This window comes from Rhinopithecus bieti, unplaced genomic scaffold (assembly GCF_001698545.2).
Source record: "Rhinopithecus bieti isolate Rb0 unplaced genomic scaffold, ASM169854v2 scaffold_11964, whole genome shotgun sequence".
NCBI lineage: Eukaryota > Metazoa > Chordata > Mammalia > Primates > Cercopithecidae > Rhinopithecus > Rhinopithecus bieti.
In genome coordinates this window covers 1,342,514-1,361,735 of record NW_016807677.1, presented here as the reverse complement: position 1 = coordinate 1,361,735, position 19,222 = coordinate 1,342,514, and the positions used below count along the sequence as shown (strand labels likewise).

At 54.1% G+C, this 19,222-nt stretch overlaps 1 protein-coding gene across 1 annotated transcript in view; it reads right to left on the bottom strand.

Annotated features, from left to right (window-relative positions):
* DSCAML1 (DS cell adhesion molecule like 1) overlaps positions 1-19,222 on the bottom strand; it is a 368,693-nt gene that overhangs the window by 77,625 nt on the left and 271,846 nt on the right. The window contains exons 6-10 of the mRNA XM_017883085.1: positions 16,291-16,566; positions 13,599-13,895; positions 11,622-11,894; positions 657-935; positions 123-242 (exon numbers count right to left, since the gene is read on the bottom strand). Of these exons, the coding sequence (XP_017738574.1) occupies positions 123-242; positions 657-935; positions 11,622-11,894; positions 13,599-13,895; positions 16,291-16,566 (1,245 nt within the window). The remainder of the gene's footprint in view (positions 1-122; positions 243-656; positions 936-11,621; positions 11,895-13,598; positions 13,896-16,290; positions 16,567-19,222) is intronic.

Here is a 19,222-nt window from a genome sequence, read left to right as displayed (position 1 = left end):
ACCCAAGGACTCCCACCCAGGGCTAGGAGTTGCCTACAGGGAACAGGTTCAGATTCCATCAGAGCATCCTCCTTTCCCCATCCCTGCCCTTCTTGGAGATTCTGGCTGGGCCAGGGGCTTACCCTTGGCATGCTTCCACATGACCTTGGGCGGGGGATAGCCGTCCACCGAGCAGTTGAGCACACCAGCTTTGCCGTAGATGCCGTCCTGGTTGTTGGGTTGCACCACAAATCGAGGGGGCACTGCAGAAAGAGGGAAGGTAGGGAAACAGACCATTTCAGTCTCTGATGGGTCTCCTAGGGCTTGGAGCACCTTCTGTTTGAGGTCAGCTCTGCCTGGGCCATTATAAAGTTGGAGGCAGGCAGCTTCTGAAACCCAAGATGCTGAGAGCTTTTGTCGAGTACTGGGTAGGGAGTTGGGAGTTCTGAGTTCCGATCCTGCCTTTGCCGCTGACTAACTGAGCAAGTGTCTCTCTGCTCAGGGCTTCGGTTTCCTGCCCTGGAAAAGAAGAGGTTTAGGCTCCAAGATCATCTTGAAGGGTCCTGCTGGAGCCCACCTTCCATAAGCCTGTGATTGGAACTGGAAATCTAGAGACTGCAGTAGCAGCAGGCAGAGCTGGCTCCTCCCTCCCCCGAGGCTGGCCTGTCCCTGCTCACCGCGCACGATGAGCTGGCGCTCCCGGCTCACGGTGGCGGCTGCATTGCTGGCGATGCATGTGTAGTTGCCGTTGTGCTTGAGGGAGACGCTAGAGATCTGCAGGGAGCTCATGAATTCCTTGCTCTCGATGGTCACGCCCGAGCCTGAGATGATCACCTGTCCGTCCTTCCTCCAGGTGATGCGGATGGGCATGTCCCCCGAGGACACCACACAGGGAATGTAGAGCAGCTGGCCGATGGAGGCGGGTGGGAACTCGAAGGGCTGGATCAGAGGGGGCACTGGGAAGGCAAGGGGGTGCTGCCGTCGGGACCCTGTGCGTCCTCGCCTGGCTGGCAACGCTGCCTTACCTGGGGCTCTGGGTTGGGCCTTGAACAGAGATCCCCTGGGGAACTGGGGCCTCGTTCTCCTATCCATGCAGGGTCTCCTAATGGGGCCTGGCTCCTGTCCCTCTGCCCGCCCAGGGTGGGACCCACTGTCTCTGTTCAGGGCCGTGGCTGGCCTGGATTCACTTGGACCTTCCCATGTGTCCTGGAATTTGATTTATGCCTGCTGACCTCTGCTCACCTTCCCCTCCAGCTTCCCTGCTGCTCCTTGGCACCCCTGTACCCAACTTCTCATTCCAGTGATGCAGCTCACAGCTCTCTGAGGGCCTGGGATACAGGCGAGGTGCCCGGTGGCAAGAGGGGAAGCATGGTGCTGGGACTGTCCCCCATGCATGTCCTATGGCTGCTCATCTGAAACCAGAGCACTGAACTCTGGGTCTCCCACAGGGTCCTCAGCCACCTCACCCCTCTCTATTGTCATCGAGTGTTAGGACAGGCGAGTGGAAGCTCACATCACTGTGCAGTTGCTTTATACACGTGATCTCACCGGATCCTCCTACCAATAATGTCCCCATTTTACAGATGAGAAAACTCAGGTTCAGAGCAGAAAAGAAATTGCCCTAGGTTGCCCTGGTCATAAGATATACCCATGGGATTTAAAACCTGGTCTGCTCTCCAAGTCCACGTCTCATCACCATGTGGCTTGGTTGCCTCTCTGAGAAAGCCCCAGACATGCCCAGACAAGAGGTAAGAGATCACTTTTTTTTTTTTTTTTTTTTTGAGATAAGGTCTTGCTCTGTCACCCAGGTGGGAGTACGGTGGCATGAACACGGCTGACTGCAGCCTCAACCTCCTGGGCTCGAGTGATCCTCCCATCTCAGCCTCTCAAGTAGCTGGGAACGCAGGTACACACCACTGTGTCTGGCTAATTTTTATTTTTATTTTTTTTTAAAAGACAGGTGTCATTATGTTGACCAGGCTGGCCTCAAACTTCTGGTCTCAAGTGATCCTCCCACCTCAACATCCTAAAGTGCTGGGTTGACAGGCAAGAGCCACCACACCAGGTCCAGAGATCTTTTTGTCTTGTAGGTGAGCTTCCTTGGGTGGCAGGAAAGAGCAGAGAGGAAGCCCTGTCTTCTGCAGGACAACCAGTTGGTTAGACGCTTCTGGGCAAAGCACCATCCACCCAGCCTTCCTCCTGCTAGAAATGCAGCCTGCACCCCCCTGCCAACACTGCCTACGTCTCAGCCCCTTGGGGGCCTGTCTGGAGCCTGAGTCGATGTGAGATGGATCCTCCTTTCTCAGCTCTGGCTAGAGCATCAGCCATTATCTTTATGATAACTCAATTAGGCTGCAGCGACTTCCCCAGCAAGTGGGGGAGAAGAGAGTGAAGGGAGATAGACAATTAGCTTAACAAGGATGAGCACCCAATAGATGAGATCTCCTTTCTGCAGTTGAATAATTAAATTACAAGGCCGCACAGTCCTCTAGCTTTCTCCCAGGCACCAGCCCCACCCCTCCCTGGAAGCCTGCTACTCTCCACCCTGGGCCCATCCAGAGTGGCCACAGTGGGGGATGGGCTCTCGGGGGAAGGATGGATGGAATCAGATGCATGGCCCTCTGCCCTCAGGGCACCCCTGCACTTTCAGGGCTCAGAAGGGAGCTGCCTGCAGGGAGCAGCCAGGTGTAGACACAGAAAAACCCAGGCAGCCCTTTGGATCCTGGGAGAGTTCTTGATCAGGAGCTGTAGGTCCAGAGGAAGTGATATTTAGGAGGGATGTGGCCTCTGTGACCCTCAGTAGGGCCCTCAGCTGACACTTCCAATGTCATCTTCCACCTCGCGCTCACTCCAGCCTGTGCTCCCACCAGCACGCCGTGAATGCCACAACCCCACACCTCAGCCTGCCTGGGCGAGCACCACTGGGCGTCTGTCCTTTTCATCCCCCAGTACATGGGCTCCTCACCTACCAGCTGGCTTTGATCCACCTTATTCCAGATCCACCTGGAACCTAAATCCCAGCCAGCTTTTCCGGGGTTCTGGTCATGGCCCGGACCACCTCATCCCAGTCTCTGGCTGCCTCTTTTCCTGGATTAGGACTCTGCCCCCAGTGTTCTGAGTGGTTTATTGGGCCTTAGACATCTTCAGATAGATTTCTCTTGGGTCCTGACTCTAGCAATGGCCCAATGCCCATTCCTGAGACCTCCCCAAGATTTCTCTTGTTGGGCCTCTGCTGACCGCCCTCCTAGTCTGGGTGTGTGCCTAGGTCAGATCTAGGCCTCCCAGCTCCCTTGGGCTTTCTGATGGATTGTAGCAGAGACCCAGATGTGCTGCCCAGTTTGTTTCTTTAGGCCTAGAAGAACCGGTTCTGGCCAAGTCCTCCTGCCCACAAAGGCCTCCTGGGAAACTCCCCTGGGAAACTCCCCCTTTATCCTTTCAGATCCTGCTCAAATGCTACCTCTTCTGTGAAGCCCACCTTCCTTCCACACAGCCCTGCAGACTTCGGTCCACACCTGGATTAGGGCACGTATCACATGGCCGTCAGGGTAACTGCATTGCCCCTCCCTGGGGTAACTCCCTGTAGAAGTGCTTATATAACTAGGACTTATTCATCCAGCAAATGGTAGGTGCCCAGTGAATGCTTGTCGGGTGAGGAAATGAACGAACATGTGTCTGAATATCATTTCCTAGGGTGGCCTCAGAAGTTCACCTGCGAGGGGGCAGAGGGTGTGGCAGCACAGGCTGGGGGCTCAGCCAGAATAAGAAGGAGCTCTGTGCTGCTCCTCGAGATGCTTTGGGGTTCTGGAACTTTGGTCCCTTCGTCCCTCTTAGGGGCCAGGCCCTTGCTGTCACGGCACCAAACAAGCTGCTGTGATTTGAGAGCTCTGTGTACGCTTGAACATGAGCAAGGGGAGGGTGGAGGCAGTGACGAGGGGCTGGAGAACAGGATGTGTGGGCAAAGCAATGTGGGACAAGGTTCTGCAGAGCCGAGAGAAAGCTAAGGGGCTGTGGAGTCTGGAGGGCCAAGCCCAGGTACAGACGGCCAGAACACCACGTTTCCATCGAGGCCACAGCCAGTGGATAGAGACAGTGAAATCAGGCGAGAAGGTTTAGTTCAGGCAAGGAGAAGACTGTCTCTCTCAGTAAGGAGGAATTTAGATAATGGAGCAAGTTACTAAGGCAGGTTAATTCATTAATTAACTAATTCATCTAATATTTATGAAATGCTGCTCTGTGAAGGCATTATGCTCCGTGTGGGCTGGGGAAAGTAGAAACACACTTCAGCTACAGAGAGAGCCTCGGGGAGCTTCTCATTTACTAGGGAAGGCAAGATACTTCCCCAAAGATGACTGGACAAGGACCGCCTGGATATGCAGATGTTGAGCTCAAGCAGAGGGCGATGTCATCCGGGGGGTGACTGCAGCTTCATGGAGGAGTAGAATTTGAGCTGAGAGTTAGAGGACACACATGCTTTCAAACAATAGATGAGGTGAAGGAGACAGAGGAGGCTGAGCCAAGGGGCTGTCATTCCTTCTGGTCTTCTGAATAACATCAACAGCTTGGAGAGGCCACTGAAGAAGTAGCCAACATCCATCCCGGGAGTTAGACATGCAGCTGTGCTGGCCCCGTGCTCCCAGAGGGCTGTGGGGAGGCAGATGACCAGATGACCTCCCAGAGGCCCAAGGCAGGCTCCTCGCTCCCCTCCACCCCTGCTTCTGGGGGATGGGCAGGTGTGATGCATGGCTGGTGCTCCAGGCTAGTCACTCACATCCGGTCAATACACACACTGGGCAGCCTGGAGGGGGAAGAAAGCCCAGGGATCCTGGCTCCTCCACCAGCTCATTCAGTACTAGGAGTGCTGTGAGTGCGGTTTCCAAAGCAGAGAGTGGGGACTCCTCCATATATGTACATATGTACTCCTCCCCATATGTACAGGCTGTCCAAATGGGGCTGCCTTCTGACCTGTGAGTCAGTGGCGCCCTCTCCAGTGCTCAGGGCTAGTAGCCACATGTGTGCCTGGACATTTCCACCTCTGGGAAAGCCATCCTCCTGGAGGTGGGGTCTGACCACCTGCACCCCGGTTATGACCTGGGCCCTCTTTACTGTGGAGTCCAGCCTGTAGATCTGCCCCTGAGTCCCAGTGTGTCCCCTAGCAGGCAGCTGGATGTAGGGGGCATGAATGCCTCACAACCTGGGGCTTTCTCTCCAGAAGCCCTGCTCTGGCCACAGTCATCTTTAGCAAGGTGCTGCAATGGCGAGGAGGCAGAGGCCTGAGTGGCTGAGAAGACACAGTGGTCGAGGCAGGCCATTCAGTGTCCAGTCACCATAAAGCTTTTATGGCCACTTGTTTGGGAGTGCTGCACAGAGGAAGGCGTGCTGACCACCAGCCCAGTTCATAAACATTTTATGGTGTCTCTCATCATCTCTCTCTGAGATGGAGCCTTTTATTTACTGCACCTGCTAGCAGAGTGCGCGCCGTGGGAAGTCGGGGCTTCTCTGCCCTTGCAGCATGGAGATGGGGCACTAGCCATGCCTGGAACCCAAAACGCCCAGTTCTGGACTCTGCTACCCATTCAAGTGACTGTGGGCAAGGCACCTCCTTATCAGCATCCTGTCTTACCTCAGTTTTCTCATCTGCAAAATGGAGCGGTTGGACCAACTAATCTCTAAAGTCAGACACTGATTTTCTAGTTAAAACAAGTCCTATATTTTAGGAATAACGATAACTGACTTAAGTTTTTTACACAACCCTCTCTTCTCAGGAAGCCCTTCCCGGATCACCTTACTGGACTTTGCAAACCTCCCTCTCCTTGGCACTCTCAGCCTCTCTCCTGTTTGACAGGAGAAATCTCTGGGGTATTTGCCGTAGGATCCCTTTCCTCACTAAAATGTAAACTCCCTGATGGCAGGGATTTTTGTCTATTTTGAGCATAGCTGTATTCATAGAACCTAAAATAGTGCCTGGAATCTAGTGGAGGCACAGTAGATGTCACTGAATGAATGACATTCGTGGTCATTATCCTCATCACCACTACCATCGTCACGAGCCCTGTCTGTCCCACGGGAGACTGCTTGCTCCTTTGTTACTGGCTCCCTTGGCTGAGGAAATAAGGTTGTTGGTAGCGGCTTCCTCGGTGTTCCTCCCCCAAATGGCATGCAGGCCATCTCCTCCTAGGGAGCATGTTGTGCCCCTTTCCTGTGGATCCCAGTGAGGTTCCTTCCAAACCTCCACCTTCACCAGTAGCAGGCACTTGGTCAGGTGGCTGACTCTCTCTTAAGCTTATGATCATAGAAACCCCTGACCCACTCGTAAGGGTGGGAGAGGGTCTCCGGCACATGCTCCCGGGCATACGGCAGAGGCTGGATGGAGCGGTGCTGAAGCTCAGCATTGAGCGGCTAGGGAAAAAGGAGGGAGGGAGGGAGGGAACGTGAGCATTTGGGGGAGAGGGTGTTTGTGCGTGGGTGGGTGTGTCCCTCTTCCACTTGTCCTCCACAGGAGCCTGGCACCACCTCCCTGTCCTGGTCCTGCTGAGCATGAGCAGAAAGCACCTCTTGCCCTTGTTTTGGCTCAAGAAGCCCTCAGAGGCTCAGATGTAGGAATGGAGATGTTTCTTCACGGAGCCAATGCCAAGGGGCCCCAGTTGTAGCCCTGCCTTCCTAGTTAATTAAACATTCAGCCTGCAGGCCCAGAGATGCTTTTGTGCTACATTATTTTTCAGCTACAGGGGGCCCTAAAGTCACCACATCTAGGTTTGGTCTGCGTGCCCTCCTTTTAGCATCCTGCCAAGGATCTCTCTGGATGACCAGAGACAAATACCCGCCTCCCCTGCAGCCTGGCTCTCCTCTGCCAGCCAGTGTCACATATGTCAAGGCACACACAGCCCCGAAAGCACCCTCCACCCTCCCTCTTCCCTGCTCCTCCCACTTTGCTGGGCCACAGTAGACTCCCTTGGGCAATATTTCATATGGTACCACCTGCAACCACCTTTTGGGCTCAGGAATGTTGCCTTACGGGAGGGCCCTGGTAGTCAACACACTTGTGTGTGTGTAACTGCTGGCGTGCATGTATATGTGTGTGTGCTCAAGTGTGAATGGGCTAATGTGTTAATTTGCTGCACGTGCATGCAATACGTACCAGGGTGCACACGCACGAGTGCTCACACACAGGTCTCTGCACACATGTGCATGCATGTTGAGTATGTGCTCCTGTTTTTAGCTTAGTGTTTGAAAAATTCGTTAGAAGACAAGCAGTCCCAGAAGGAATGGAGTCAGCAGTTGTTTTTCCAGCTCATGGAGCAGCTTGGGTTTCAGCCCCACCCTGGCCGCTGACCCTTGGCCTCACAGAGCTGGGGTGGGAGACTTCCAATTTTATCTCACATTTCCGGTGCTCTGTCCCCCCCGTCCCTGCCCCCCACTTGCCCTTTTCTACTTTCTAGCTCTCTGCTCTGAATCTTGGGTGGGATGCACTTCCTAGTCGGGCAGCAGCAGTGGGGTCTGGAGAGCTGCCCCCAGGCCCCTACCCTTTCCCCCCTGCAAGTCAGGGCCCCTGCCATGCCCACGGGCACCTCCTCCACCTCCCTCCTTGGGTAGTTCTTGGAACAGCGCATCCGCTAATCAAGCAGTGTGATCATAATCAGCTCTGATGGTTCTTCTGCAAAAGTGCATTCTAATGAGGTGGGAGAGGGAGTCAGGGAAAGAATGGGGATGAGGGGGCCCGAGCTTTTGGAGTGGTGGGGACATGTCCCAGAGCTCCTCACACCAATGCTGCTTCTTGGTCTAGAGAGAAAACAGGTGACTACACCCCTCTCAGGGCTGGATTTCTGGGATTTTTCAGACCCTGAGGGTGGGGAAGGGGGAAGGTGTGCATACAAGCGTGTGTACACACACACATACACATATGCCTGCTATGCACAGCTTATGCTGGGTGCTGGGGATTCACACGTAGCCAGGGCATGGACTCTGTCCTCTAGGATCACACACACACACACACACACCCCTCCCACCCCCACCTTCCCTCCCTCTCCCTGGGCTGCAGAGACACTGTCGCTCAGCACCATCACAACAGGCCCAGCGAGTCGCTGAGACGGAATGCATCAGATTCAATTCATTAGGACTGATCACTCCCTGAATGGGGCTGAATAATTGATGAACAGAAGCAGCTTTCAGGATGTTCCGAGTCCTCTGAGGCCCGCTGCAGCCCTGTTATTATTTTTTTTTTAAGCCAACAAACCCGACCAAATGCTCGCCAGTGAGGGCGGGCGAAGGGAGCGGAGCAAAGGTTAGATGTTTTAATATGTGATGTTTACACTGTAAACTCGCAGTCCACTGCTTGTAGGGGAAATGGATACAGGCGGCCCAGCCCCGTGATGCTGCTTAAAGGAGGGAGGCTGAGCTGTATACACAGCCACCAAGCTGATTTGTCCCAGATGTCGGGGAGGGGGTATGTGGCCTGGGGGATGTGAAGTCCCTGGTGGCATGGCAAGGCCCCTGGGCTGGGCAGAGAAAGTGGCCAGGATGCCCTTGCACGTGGCTCCCGTGCAACAGCAGGGAAACGGGTGTTTGGCTGTGAGGGTCTTTTCTCTCCTCCCAGGCCTCAGATGGCCACAGTGAGGTTTCCTAGTAAGTCCTCAAAGTAGACTTTGCGAGTCCACTTTTAGCCGGGAGCAGTGGCTCACGCCTGTAATCCCAGCACTTTGGGAGGCCAAGGTGGGTAGATTATCTGAGGTCAGGAGTCTGAGACCAGCCTGACCAATATGGGGAAACCCCATCTCTATTAAAAATACAAAAATTAGCTGGGTGTGGTGGCGTGGGCCTGTAGCCCCAGCTACTCAGAAGCCTGACACAGGAGAATTGCTTGAACCCAGGAGGAGGAGGTTGTAGTGAGCCGAGATCACGCCACTGCACTCCAATCTGGGTGACAGAGCAAGACTCCGTTTCAAAAAAAAAAAAAAAAAAAAAAAAAAAAAAAAAAAAAAAAAAACAACAACAACAAAAGAGAGCCCACTTTCCTGGGCTCAAAGTGAGGTTTCCTAGTAAGTCACTCCAACTCAGCCTAATGGCTCAGTTTCAGTTCAAAGCACACACTGTCTGGCACTGTGACGGGTGTTGGGCACACGAGAGGCGTGTGACTCCGCTCCTGTGCACTGATGGCAGGAGCTCGGGGAGAAGTCCCCACCCAGACTTCCACTGCCACTGTTCAGTAATTCTGGGGGCCACCAGGCCCTTCCACCGGATGCCCAGTGTTATCACATGCTTGAGGGTCCCCCACAAATGCTTCCTCTTCCCATGCGTCCCTCTTGCTGCCGACAGTGTGTCTGTTTCATGTCACTTCCAGTCTTGGGCAAAGCAGTAGTCAGGGCGTCCCCAGGGCCCTTCCCCACTGCCAGGGCCCCTTACCAGGCCTGGACCCCTCTTCTCTTTTTCTTCCTTCCATGAGCCTCCTGCTTGCTTTCCTCCCCTGGTCAACGCTATCCCTCCCTCTCTTCCCTTGGGGATACAGAGGGGGTTCTCCCCAGCTTCCCCTCCCTACTGCCCTGGGGTGACATAGATGTTCAGGAGAGGGAAGCCCCGTGGTGACAGGGCCCTCAGAGTTCTCAAGGACTCTTGTCTCTTCCACACCCTCCCTGGCAGTCCCAGCAGCTCTATGTCTTCATTCCTAAGGCAGCGCATGGAGCAAACGGTCCTCCCTCCAGCCTGTCCTTTCCCTGGCTCAGGGCCATTCTCAGTTGGGCCCAGGTTCTGGAGTTATGCAGACCTGGGAAAGATTCTGACACCAGATGACAATTTACTTAACTTTTCATTTTTTTTTTTTTTTGAGATGGAGTTTCACTCTTGTTGCCCAGGTTGGAGTGCAATGGCATGATCTAAGCTCACTGCAGCCTCCGCCTCCCAGGTTCAAGTGATTCTGCTGCCTCTGCCTCCCAAGTAGCTGGTATTACAGGCATGTGCCACCACACTCTGCTAATTTTGTATTTTTAGTAGAACCGGGGTTTCTCCATATTGGTCAGGCTGGACTCAAACTCCTGACCTCAGGTGATCTGCCCACCTCGGCCTCCCAAAGCGTTGGGATTACAGGCATGAGCCACTATGCCCGGCCTTACTTAACTTTTCTATGCCTCCACTTTCTGCCCCCAAAACTGGGGAGGAAATGTTACCTGCCTTAGCTGAGTGGGCAGCTGTGGGGTCGAAGACAGCAATACACGTGGAGCATGGAGCACTGTGAGGGGTGCACAGTGCGCCTGCTGCAGTGACAGTGGCAGATCATTATCCCCATCGCAGCCTGCTGCGATAGCCCAGGATGGTGGCTGGAGACCCCTAGACCTCCCTTCCTCCCAGGCGGAGCCCCAGGCTGAGGTCTTCATGCTTCTGGAACCTCAGGCTGAAGAGGACAACCTGTCTGCATATCCTCCCCAGGCCTGAGCCCACCCTGGCTCTTCACAAAGAGACATAAGCTCTTCAGCCATCATAGCCATGACTGACTCGGTACCCAATCCCTGCAGCCTGGTTTTCACTGGCTTCTCCTTAGTCAAGCCTGGGGGTATCCACCTCCCCAGCCTGGCCCCAGAGCAACCAGGCCACCCTCCTCTCACACACCATCCAGACAGTCTCCAGGTCTGTCAGTCCCAAAGAATATATTTGGGGGCTTCGAAGACCTTCACAGCCCCAGAACCAAGGAGACATCATCATTGACTTACATGCTCATGTATTTGCTCGTTTATATTCACTCATTCATTTGATCCACAGACTTAGTGAGTGGCTACCCAGTACCAGGCATGAAATACAGACCTCACCCAGGTGGGTGTCAAGGGCCCAGGAGGGAGGAAGCTTTTTTTTTTTTTTTTTTCTTGACACAGAGTTTCACTCTTGTTGCCCAGGCTGGAGTGTAATGGCTCACTCTCGGCTCACTGCAACCTCCACCTGCCAGGTTCAAGCAATTATCCTGCCTCAGCCTCCCAGGTAGCTGGGATTACAGGCATCTGCCACCACGCCTGGCTATTTTTTGAATTTTTAGTAGAGACAGGGTTTCACCATCTTGGCCAGGCTGGTCTCAAACTCCTGACCTCATGATCCGCCCGCCTCGGCCTCCCAAAGTGCTGGGATTACAAGCGAGAGCTACTGTGCCTGGCCTGAGGGAGGAGGTTTTTAAGCACCACCCAGCACTTTCCAGGCCTGAAGCAGTACTAGAAAGTGGAAGGGTGTTCCCAGTCCTGTAGAAGCGGCCTGTGTACTGTGTATCCCACAGGGAGTCAGGGCTCCAAGTGTGCTCTCTCAACCCTGGCCTCCTGTTCCCGGTCTCTTGTGTGGGCCTACTGAGCTCCTGGGGGCAGAGGCCCCATGCAGCCCATCTCTGGCCTGGCCTCTCTCCCAGAAGGCAGCCTGCCCCCTCTGTCTGTAATTGACCCCCTCGTGCACCTGGGGTGTGTGCTGTCTCGTTCTGCAGCCTGAGGAGGAACCCAGATGTAGAGGAACTCATGGTCTGTGTCCACCCACAGTCTTCTGCCCTGCTCCCTTTTTTCTGAATGCCAAGCTGGGGCCTCTCTTGCTCAGGATTGCCTATTGTTGTCTGAGTCCCACCTGGGGAGGGGCCCACGCATGCTGGGTGGTCAGGCGGGCAGGGGCCCTGGCTGGTGAGGGAGGCCTACCTTTGACAGCCACGTGAACGCTCTGGCTGATGGAGAGCTGGGGCTGGATGAGGACGCTGCACAGGTACTCCCCCTCGTCCATGCCTTTCTGCACGTCAGTCAGCTTGAGGGTCCCGTTCTCAAACACCACCTGGCGGTGGTTGTCCGGCAGCAGCAGGGCATCCTTGTACCACTTGATGGAGTAGTAGGGATAGCCGATGACCCTGCAGTTGATAAGGGTGTCCCGCCCGGCGACTGCTGTGATGTTCCGCATGGCCCGGATGCTGGGGGGTCCTGGGCAGGAGTCAGGAGAGAGGAGGAGGAGGAGAAGGGCATGTGCTGCCGTCAGCCAGGGACAGCCGGGCACCACCCTGCATTGCTCTTCTCAGGCACTCGGCCCCTGAGACTTTCAGGGGGCGGACATTTGGTGGGGGCACAGGGATGCCTTTTTACAAAGCTACAGACAGGGGCTGGAATTGGGGGGGTGCCCACAGTCTCTCCAGGACTCACTGTTACTAGTTTCAGAGAGTTGCAAACAGACACAGTCTATACACGCCTGGGCCAAGAGCCATTCCCCTAGTGAGACAGGGATAGGGCCAAGCTGCAGCCCCACCAAGAAGTGACTGGGATTTGGGAGGGCAAGTTACTCAGTGATGGGGAGATTAAGATTTTGGGATTAAAGTGGAAAGGTAGAGATTTTGTTGTTTCCATTCTACTTGCTTATTTTGATCTCTTACCCAAAAGGAATTTAAGTTAACTACTTAAAGACGGCAGGAAGGTCTCGCCAGGTGAGCTGATGACTTTCAGTCAACAAGTAAATATGTATTGTAGGCCCCTGGGAAGGAGCTGTGAAAGGGGTGCTGATAGTGCTGGCTGGGGAGAGAGAGTGTCCTGGGCTGGGCCTGCTGGGCAGATGGCAGTCTAGGGGTTGGAATGTGAGTTCAGAGGCTACCAAGCAAGACAGTGCTCCACAGGGCACAGGGTGCACTCTGGGCTTCAGGTCCCCATCTAGAACAGGAGGGGCCCGACTGGGAAATCTTCCAGGGCCCTGCATCTCTGTCTCCTTTGCAATTCAGAGGAGAGATCAGGAGGGTGGCCAGATGGGAAACCCGCACTTCTGTGGGGGGTCCAAGGCCTGGCACAGGCAAATTTAACATGAAACTCCATCTTTGCTCCTTTTCCTACCCCTATGGCAACCAGGAGTGCCCCTGGATCAGTGCCCCTTCCCTTCCTGCTGTCCCCCTGCTCCTCTGCCCTGGGGTCAGGGGTCACCAGTAGGGTCAGATGAAGACCAATCAGACCCCACGGGGCTACAAAGAGCTTCAGAGAAGGCTGTGTTCTCACCACAGTGACTTGGAGAACTGAGATGTGGGGACGATGCCCCTGAGGGCTCCTTTCCCCACTCTTGGAGGCTGCCTGCCTTGGGACACCCCCAGCCAGGCTCAGCCTCTTACTCTTGACGGTGTGAGCCTTGTGGGAGAAGATGATGTCCTGGCTCCTGGTTGCTCACACCTCCTGGAGCATTTGGGGGGCTGGCTCAGTGGGAAGACACAGGGAGCACAGCTTGGGTGGGCACCCATGTTAAAGGCCAAGCCTGGTCCCCAGCCCCTGCCCTGTCTTGCCCTTACGAGGCCCTGGTGGGGCTGGCAGATACCAGCAGGTGTTTAGCATACTTAGGCCCCAGAGATATTTGGTGGGGAGGAATGGGCTAGAGGGTAGAAGGAGGGGCTGGGCAGGTTGGATTTCTGGAGAGGAGGAAGGAGGAGGGGAATGGGGAGGTGAATGAGGGTGACCTGTACCAGACACACACACGCACACAAGAATGGATGATGGCGCTTGAGGAGGGCAGGGAAAGGGGACGAGGGAGGGGAGAGAGACCTCTACTAAAATCAAAATGACGATTAATAATAAGTACTAATCAGCACAAGAATAATGGTAACCACAGAGATGGCAAAGGAACTCAAAAACCTATTCTGATATTTAAATGTAGACAGGCACCTCTTACGTTTATTCGCGCCTGATATTCAGCACTGCCCACCGAGTTCCGCGCGGTGCACCGGTACACGCCCCCGTCGCGGATCTGGGGGCCTGTGACGTTCATGTGGCTGATGGTGGTGCCGTCCGACATGGTGTACTGGTTGGTGCGGTGGCTGCCATCCCGCACAATGGGCTCGTCGTCGAGGGCCCAGGTGACCGTGGGGGGTGGGGCGCCCTTGGCCGCACACATCAGTGAGAACTGTTCCCCGGGGTTGACCACCTTCTCGCTGAAGGACGAGACGATGCGGGGCGTGCCGTCTGCAGGGAGCGAGGAGCCCCTTCAGGGTCACCAAGCCACGGAGAGATCGTCCCCCCAGCCACCCCACCTCAGCAGGGGAGGAGGCAAAAAGCAGCCGTAAGAGCAAAAAAGAACTTTTGTGTACATCAGTTCTGCTATCCACAGCCCCAAGTGGTGCCAGTTGCTGCTGTACGTGGATTCAGGCTGTAGGGTTTGCATCCTCCCTCAATCACTTATTAGCTCTGGGTCTTTGGGCAAGTGGCTTAACCTCTCTGAGTCTTTGTCTCTTATGGAGGGAGGATGGGGATAACAGCAATCATGTTTATACCCACCTCATGGATATTCTGAGGATAAAATAATTAATGCATTTCAGATGCTTCACACGGCACTTTGTAATTTCTTAATAAATGCTGGTTCCTCTCAACTCTTCCTCTATTAATAAAGACACAAGCTCAGAAGTTAACTGCTTAGAACTACATATGGAACCGCCTGGCCCTGTGGAGTCTGATTCCAGTTCCCTCTGTGTGGGACCTCCGGAGGGGGTGGTGCTGCTGCAGGCCTGTTAGCATAAGGCCTTAAGTCTGAGGCTGAAAGTGCACAGAGGCAGCGGCAGTGAGGGGTCTTGGCCCGGGCTTAAGTCTTGGCTAACAGAATAACCTTGGACAAGACAATTAACCTCTGTGCCCTGGCTTCTTCACGTGGAACACGGGGATGTAATTATTAACCCTGGCCATCCTTCTGCACAGGATCGTTGAAAAGGATTAAAATAGGCATTAAGTACTTTAAAAGTAGGCCAGGCACGGTTGCTTATGCCTGTAATCTCAGCACTCTGGGAGGCTGAGATGGGAGGATTGCTTGAACCCAGGAGTTTGAGACCAGTCTGGGCAATGTAGGGAGACCGTGTCTCTAGAAAAAAATGTAAAAAAAAAAAAATAGTCAGGTGTGGTGGCACATGCCTGTAGTCCCAGCTGCTCAGGAGCTGAGGCAGGGAGGATTGCTTGAGCTCAGGAGTTTGAGGCTGCAGTGAGCTATGATTTCATCACTGCACTCCAGCCTGGGCAGCAGAGCAATGAGACCCCGTCTCTAAGAAACAGAAACAAGAAACAAAAAGGAAGACAAATGTTTGTGTGGTCGGGGTGAGGAGTAAGGGCTTAGGTTCCTGGGCGCCTCACACCTTCAGGGAGTGTGGACCCACAGGCCGTGACGGGGACACCTGGGGAGGATCCCAAACCTGTGGGGCTTGCTTGGGTTTGGCTGGCATCTTTGTTAGGACAAACCCCTGGAAGGAACAGAATTGTGTTGTGTTTGTTTTGGTGGCAATGAAGGAGGAGGTGGGGAACCATTAACCTTGTTTGTAAGGACAGGGTTTCTGCCAGCCCCCACTGCACCTTTGTACAAATGAGAAAGTGGTGCCTCCTCTGTGTGGACACAGCCTAGTGCCAGGGCTCATGGCTTGGAAAATGAGGTGCAGGCTGGATTTCAGTCCTCACCTACCCTCTTGGCTAGGCAACGTGTGTAGTGAACAACCTGAACAACCATACGCAGATGTGCTGGGTAAGGAACCCTGGGTGGTGGCAGCTTTAAAGGAGGAGAGAGAGAAACAACCAGGTAAAACCCAGGATGTTGGTGAGACACAGAGCCTGCCTTGAAGAGGTCTCAGGCAGGGAGAGGAATTGCAAGTCCAGAGGTTATTGGCACTCTTCCAGCCTCTGAAGGCTCCTCTAATACTGAAATTCTAGTAATTTCTGAGGGCAGAGACAGTATAGTATGATGGTTAAGAGACCTGAACTCAAATCTCTGCTCTGTCCCTTGGGCAGAGCTGTGTCACCTAGGGCAAGTGACCAAAGCCGCATTTTCCTCAAGAGCAAAATGGGTAACATCATTAAAAAAAAAAAAAAGGCCTCAGCCCAGGCGGGAGGATCACTTCACCCCAGTTCAAGACCAGCCTGAGTAACATAGTGAGACTCTGTCTCTACAAAAAAAGAATAATGATAAATAAATAATAATAATAAAAATAAATAAATACATAAAAAATTATCCAGGTGAACAGAATAACCTTGGACATTAGCGTGGTGCAAGGTGGTCCCTGCCCACAGTCCTAGCTACTTGGGAGGCTGAGGTGGGAGAATTGCTTGAGCCAGGGAGATTGAGGCTGCAGTGGGCTGTGATCGCACCACTGTTCTCCAGGCTGAGAGACAGAGTGGGACACTGCCTCAAAAAAGAAAAAAAGATAAAAAATATTTAACTATAAAAAAGGACCTCCACACAGGGCCTTTAGGGTGAGATGGTGCATGGGCCTGGTGTGTAGTGAGCACTGGTTTAACGCCTCCTGGCATTGCTCCCACCTCAGCAGGAGGGAGGGCATGAGTTTGGCAGCCCTAACCTGCCCCACCATGTCCTGGCGCCCCAGCTCACCCTCGAGTGCAATGATGGCAAAGTCCTGGGCGGTCTGGGTCTTGCGGGTGGCGAAGCACTGGTAGGCCCCAGAATGGCTCTTCTGGGCCGAGGTGATGAGCAGCGTCTCGTTGCTGAGCCCGCGGATGGAGATGGCCTCGTCGGGCAGCACCAGCTCCGTGTTGCGATACCAGCGGATGGTGAACTCCGGGGAGCCCGTCAGGGCACAGGAGAGGATGACCGTGCTGCCAATGCCGGTCTTCAGCTTCTTTGGTGTCAGGGTCACGTGAAGGGGATCTGGGCCAGGCCAGGGAGACGTGAGGGAGAACGGGGGGGAGGAAAGAACAAAAAAAGTGCTAACTGTGAGTGGAGTGTGGCTCGGGGCAATCAGGGGCCACGAAAGGCCCAGGTTCTGCCTCCAGACCCCTTGTGTGGACTGGGACTAGGGAATTCCTCACTCTAGTCCTCAGTTTACTCATTTGTTAAATGGCAGGCTCAGACTGAGGGATCTCTTGGTACTTGTTCTGATGGCCTGTGCTCCCCTGAAACGTATCCCTGTGCCCGGTGAGAGCGTGAGGCTTCCTCTGGCTCACTGAGGAGGGTGGAGACTTGACTGGCTCATTATCCTCCCTGCCACCCATCTCAGAAACCAGGGGGGCACCCTTGGCCCAGCAGGCTGTCTCCCATACTTGCAGAGATAACCCATTGCTATGTGCTGCTGGTCTGATTTCCTCTAGATGGATCTGTGGACCCCCTGCTCGGCATCGCCCTGCATCACCCCACTGCAGGCCTGGAGCTCCCAACCTGGATCCACATGGCAGTACCTCCCTGCTTCCCCCTAGCTGTTCTCCATGCTGCAGCCGACCACTCGCTGCTCAGAACTTCCATGAGTCCAAACAATTCAGCATGGCATCTGAGGCCCTCAAGGCCCTAAGGGCCTGGCTCTAGGGGTTCAAAGGGGTTCCGTTGTCACCAAAGCCATAGGTCTTTAGAGCACCAGCAACCTGCCTGTGATTTCTGCATACCCTGGGCTGTTTCTGGCCCCAGGGCCTCACCTAGAGCATTCTTTGCCTAATTCTTACTCATTCTTCACATGGTATCACCTCTTCCAGGAAGCCTTCCTGGACATAACTCCCTCTCCCAGGTTGGGCTAAGTATCCCTCCTCTACCCTCCCCGTATATAACTCACACCACACTAAGCACCTTGTCTCTTTGTCACCTCTTTTGTGTCTGTCTCTCTCTCCCTCTGGACTGTGGGCTGCTTGAGAGCAGGGTGACATCTCTCAGCTTCATCAGCCTACCATGACCTGAGTCATTACTGATGGTCTAACTGGCTTAGCAAGCCATTTACAAGCTCCAAACTGACCTCTCCTTGATCTCTATGGGCTAGAGGTTCTGTATGTGGGCTCAGGCTCCCTGTATAGCTTGGTACCCCAAGTGAGGAGGCCTGCAGGAGAGAGGAAGATTGCAAGCTCATGTGGGCTGGGTATAGCCAAAGCAGACATGACTGCATGCTTGGTTCTCCCTGCTCATTTCCCAGAGCCTCTGCCTGCTGTCCAGGAAATGTCAGTGCACACTGAGGCAGGTGGCGTCCTGCTCATCCCAGTCACCAGCTGGAGCTCCCAGTGCTCTGCCAGCCACTGTCTCCTCACTGCTCCTGCATGGGCTTGGTGCAGGTTGGGTGGGGGCCTTTGTGGAGGAGTAGGGGCATATGGAAAGCATTGCTTTCCTCTCCATGAACCTGGCAGAGAGAGGCTGTAGAGAGGTTAGAAGATGGAGAAAAGTCACGTTGATTCCCCTTGAACCTTGGTGGTCCAAACAAGCCCACTGTGGGGAGGGGTAGGGGGCTGGGGATCAGAGAAGATGCATTCAGGGTCAGCGTGGGCATGTACACATCTGGAGGCGGTGACTTGCTGTACATCTGTGAGAGTGTACTTGGATATGGGCATGTTACTGTGAAGGGATTGTGTAGCTGTGTATGTGTATGGGCACCGTATATGTATGCATGTGTACATGGGGAGGTGGGCAGGTACATTTTCAACATGTGTGCCTGTGTCTGTGTGTGTCTCCGCTTGCCTGCAAATACTGGTGCTGGAGCTGTGAACACTGCATTTACCTACAGGAAGGTTTGCTAATTTTCCAAGGATTTGAGGGTATGTTGCCCTTCTGACCTATTGAGAGAGAGAGACAGAGAGAGAGTATGTGTAGAGCAGGAGGGTGGGAAGGAGGTGAAGGTAATATTGGAATAAACTTTTTCAGACAGTACGTAGGGCAGGAAGGGAGGTGCCAATCCTGATCCTCTGTCTGCTCTGCTGTCCAGGGCTTGTTTATATGAGAGGAACCCCCAGGTCCCTGAAGTAGGGCTTTCAGTATTTTAACCTAAGCATTTGTGCCATGCACTGCCATTCCAGAGCATTTCTTGGGGCTCTTTCTGTTCTTTCACCTTGACAGTGAATTTGTGTTGGGAGGGCACTTTTCTGGGCACACTCCAAATCTCAAGACTCTCTTGACGGCAAGGAAGACTAGGCCCAGGAGTGGGCTCTGAGGTGGTTCTCTGGTCAGCCTGAGGGTCTGTAGCCCTGCTGCCCTATGTTTGCAATGGGTGGGAGGTGGGAGAAGAGTTTCTTTGGTCAACCAGGATGGGAGGTGGGATCACCTCTGGATGGTCTCTTTCCACTGCCCACATTTAATGACCCTCAAGATGCTGTCGGTAATGACAGCCTCATTCCTGTCCCATGAGACATGGCATTTCCTCAAGGGTCTCCAGATCCCAGCCCCACTGCAGCCTAGAGAGCAGGGAACTCAGAGTCAGACTCTTGGCGTTGGAGCTAGAAGGAACCTCTTCATTTCACAGATGGGAACCCTGAGACTGGGTCACACAGGAGTGGACAGAGGTGGGGTGGGGGAAGAGATGAGCTGGGCCTCACAAATCCTCATCCAGAGTGCTTTCCAG